This window comes from Aptenodytes forsteri, unplaced genomic scaffold (genome assembly GCF_000699145.1).
Source record: "Aptenodytes forsteri isolate BGI_AS27 unplaced genomic scaffold, ASM69914v1 Scaffold7, whole genome shotgun sequence".
NCBI lineage: Eukaryota > Metazoa > Chordata > Aves > Sphenisciformes > Spheniscidae > Aptenodytes > Aptenodytes forsteri.
In genome coordinates this window covers 2,982,751-2,984,080 of record NW_008795919.1, presented here as the reverse complement: position 1 = coordinate 2,984,080, position 1,330 = coordinate 2,982,751, and the positions used below count along the sequence as shown (strand labels likewise).

Genomic DNA, 1,330 nt, shown 5'->3' with positions numbered 1-1,330 from the left:
GCTGGAGGGGGGCTGCGGAATCCCACATGCCCACCCGACCCTGGTTTTGGTGGGGTGACAGCCCTATCTGGTGGCTACTGCAGGAACAGACGTGCTGGCCGGTGCTGGGGGCTCTGTAGCCAGCCAAGCAGGTGGGGCTGCTGGGGGGGGGGGGGTGCTGGCTGTCACCAAACCCAGCTCGTCCCCAGGCGTACAGCAGGGCCAGAGGCTGCCTCGGGGTCCTCACATCAGGTTAGACAGAGAGGGATGTTTCCAGCTCAGCCGTAACGTTTTATTTTCTCCCCTCCTGCTGTTTTTCAGGAGCTAAATTCCCCATTAAGTGGACGGCGCCGGAGGCTATTAATTACGGAACGTTCACCATCAAGTCCGATGTCTGGTCTTTCGGCATCCTGCTCACGGAGATCGTCACCTACGGCCGGATCCCGTATCCAGGTCAGGATTTCCCGGCAGCTGCGCGGCAGAAGGGCTCGCACACACGCACGCATGCAAGCGCACACCCACGAGTGCGTGCATGCACTCCCGCACGCACGCACGCACGCCCCGAGCCGCCCCATCTGGCTCCCTTCCCTGCCAGCCCGCGGTGGTTTCGACCGCTTCCCGATGCACGTGGCCAGCCACGGCCCAAAAGCCACCGGGGAGGGGGGGGTGTGGGTTTGAGAGGCAGCAGAGGGGGCAGGAAGCTTCCCCGTGGGCTTTGCAAACGTAGGGTGCTACCTGCGACGTGGGGGTGACCCAAATTCAGTGCCGCGCGCGTTGTCCTCGCAGGGATGACCAACCCCGAGGTGATACAGAACCTGGAGCGCGGTTACCGCATGCCGCAGCCGGACAACTGCCCGCAGGAGCTGTACGAACTGATGATGCAGTGCTGGAAGGAGAGGCCCGAGGAACGTCCCACCTTCGAGTACATGAAGAGCGTGCTGGAGGACTTCTTCACCGCCACCGAGGGCCAGTACCAGCAGCAGCCGTGAGGGACCCCAGCAGCGGCTGGGGCACCCTCGCGTTGGGGTGTCCGGGGGCGCTCCCCCTGGTACCAGGTCCCCACAGACTCCATACACGTCGCCCCGGGGCAGTGGCGAGCACTGCCTGGACCTCGGCAGTAAAGGTTTGAAACGCTTCAGATCTTTGGAGCAGCGGATTTCACCCCCCCCACCACCCCCAGAAGACGATGGATGGCCAAAGCCGACAAGTGACTCTGAAAGAGTGGAGGGCCTCTGGTGGGGCCGGGCGGGCGCCCACCGTGCTGTCCCTGCGCTCACCCGGGTGCAAATCCAGCCCCAGACCCCACACGGGGGCTGCCCAGGGGCCACGCCAGCCCCCTCACCCCGCTCCG

At 64.9% G+C, this 1,330-nt stretch overlaps 1 protein-coding gene across 3 annotated transcripts in view; it reads left to right on the top strand.

The window, feature by feature from the left end:
- The window catches only part of LCK (LCK proto-oncogene, Src family tyrosine kinase), a 4,821-nt gene extending 3,853 nt beyond the window's left edge, over positions 1 to 968 (top strand). For all 3 annotated transcript variants that reach the window (XM_009284770.1, XM_019473532.1, XM_009284769.1), the window contains 2 exons: positions 301 to 432; positions 766 to 968. In XM_009284770.1, coding sequence (XP_009283045.1) covers positions 301 to 432; positions 766 to 968 — 335 coding nt within the window. The remainder of the gene's footprint in view (positions 1 to 300; positions 433 to 765) is intronic.
- The last annotated feature ends 362 nt before the right edge of the window (positions 969 to 1,330 follow it).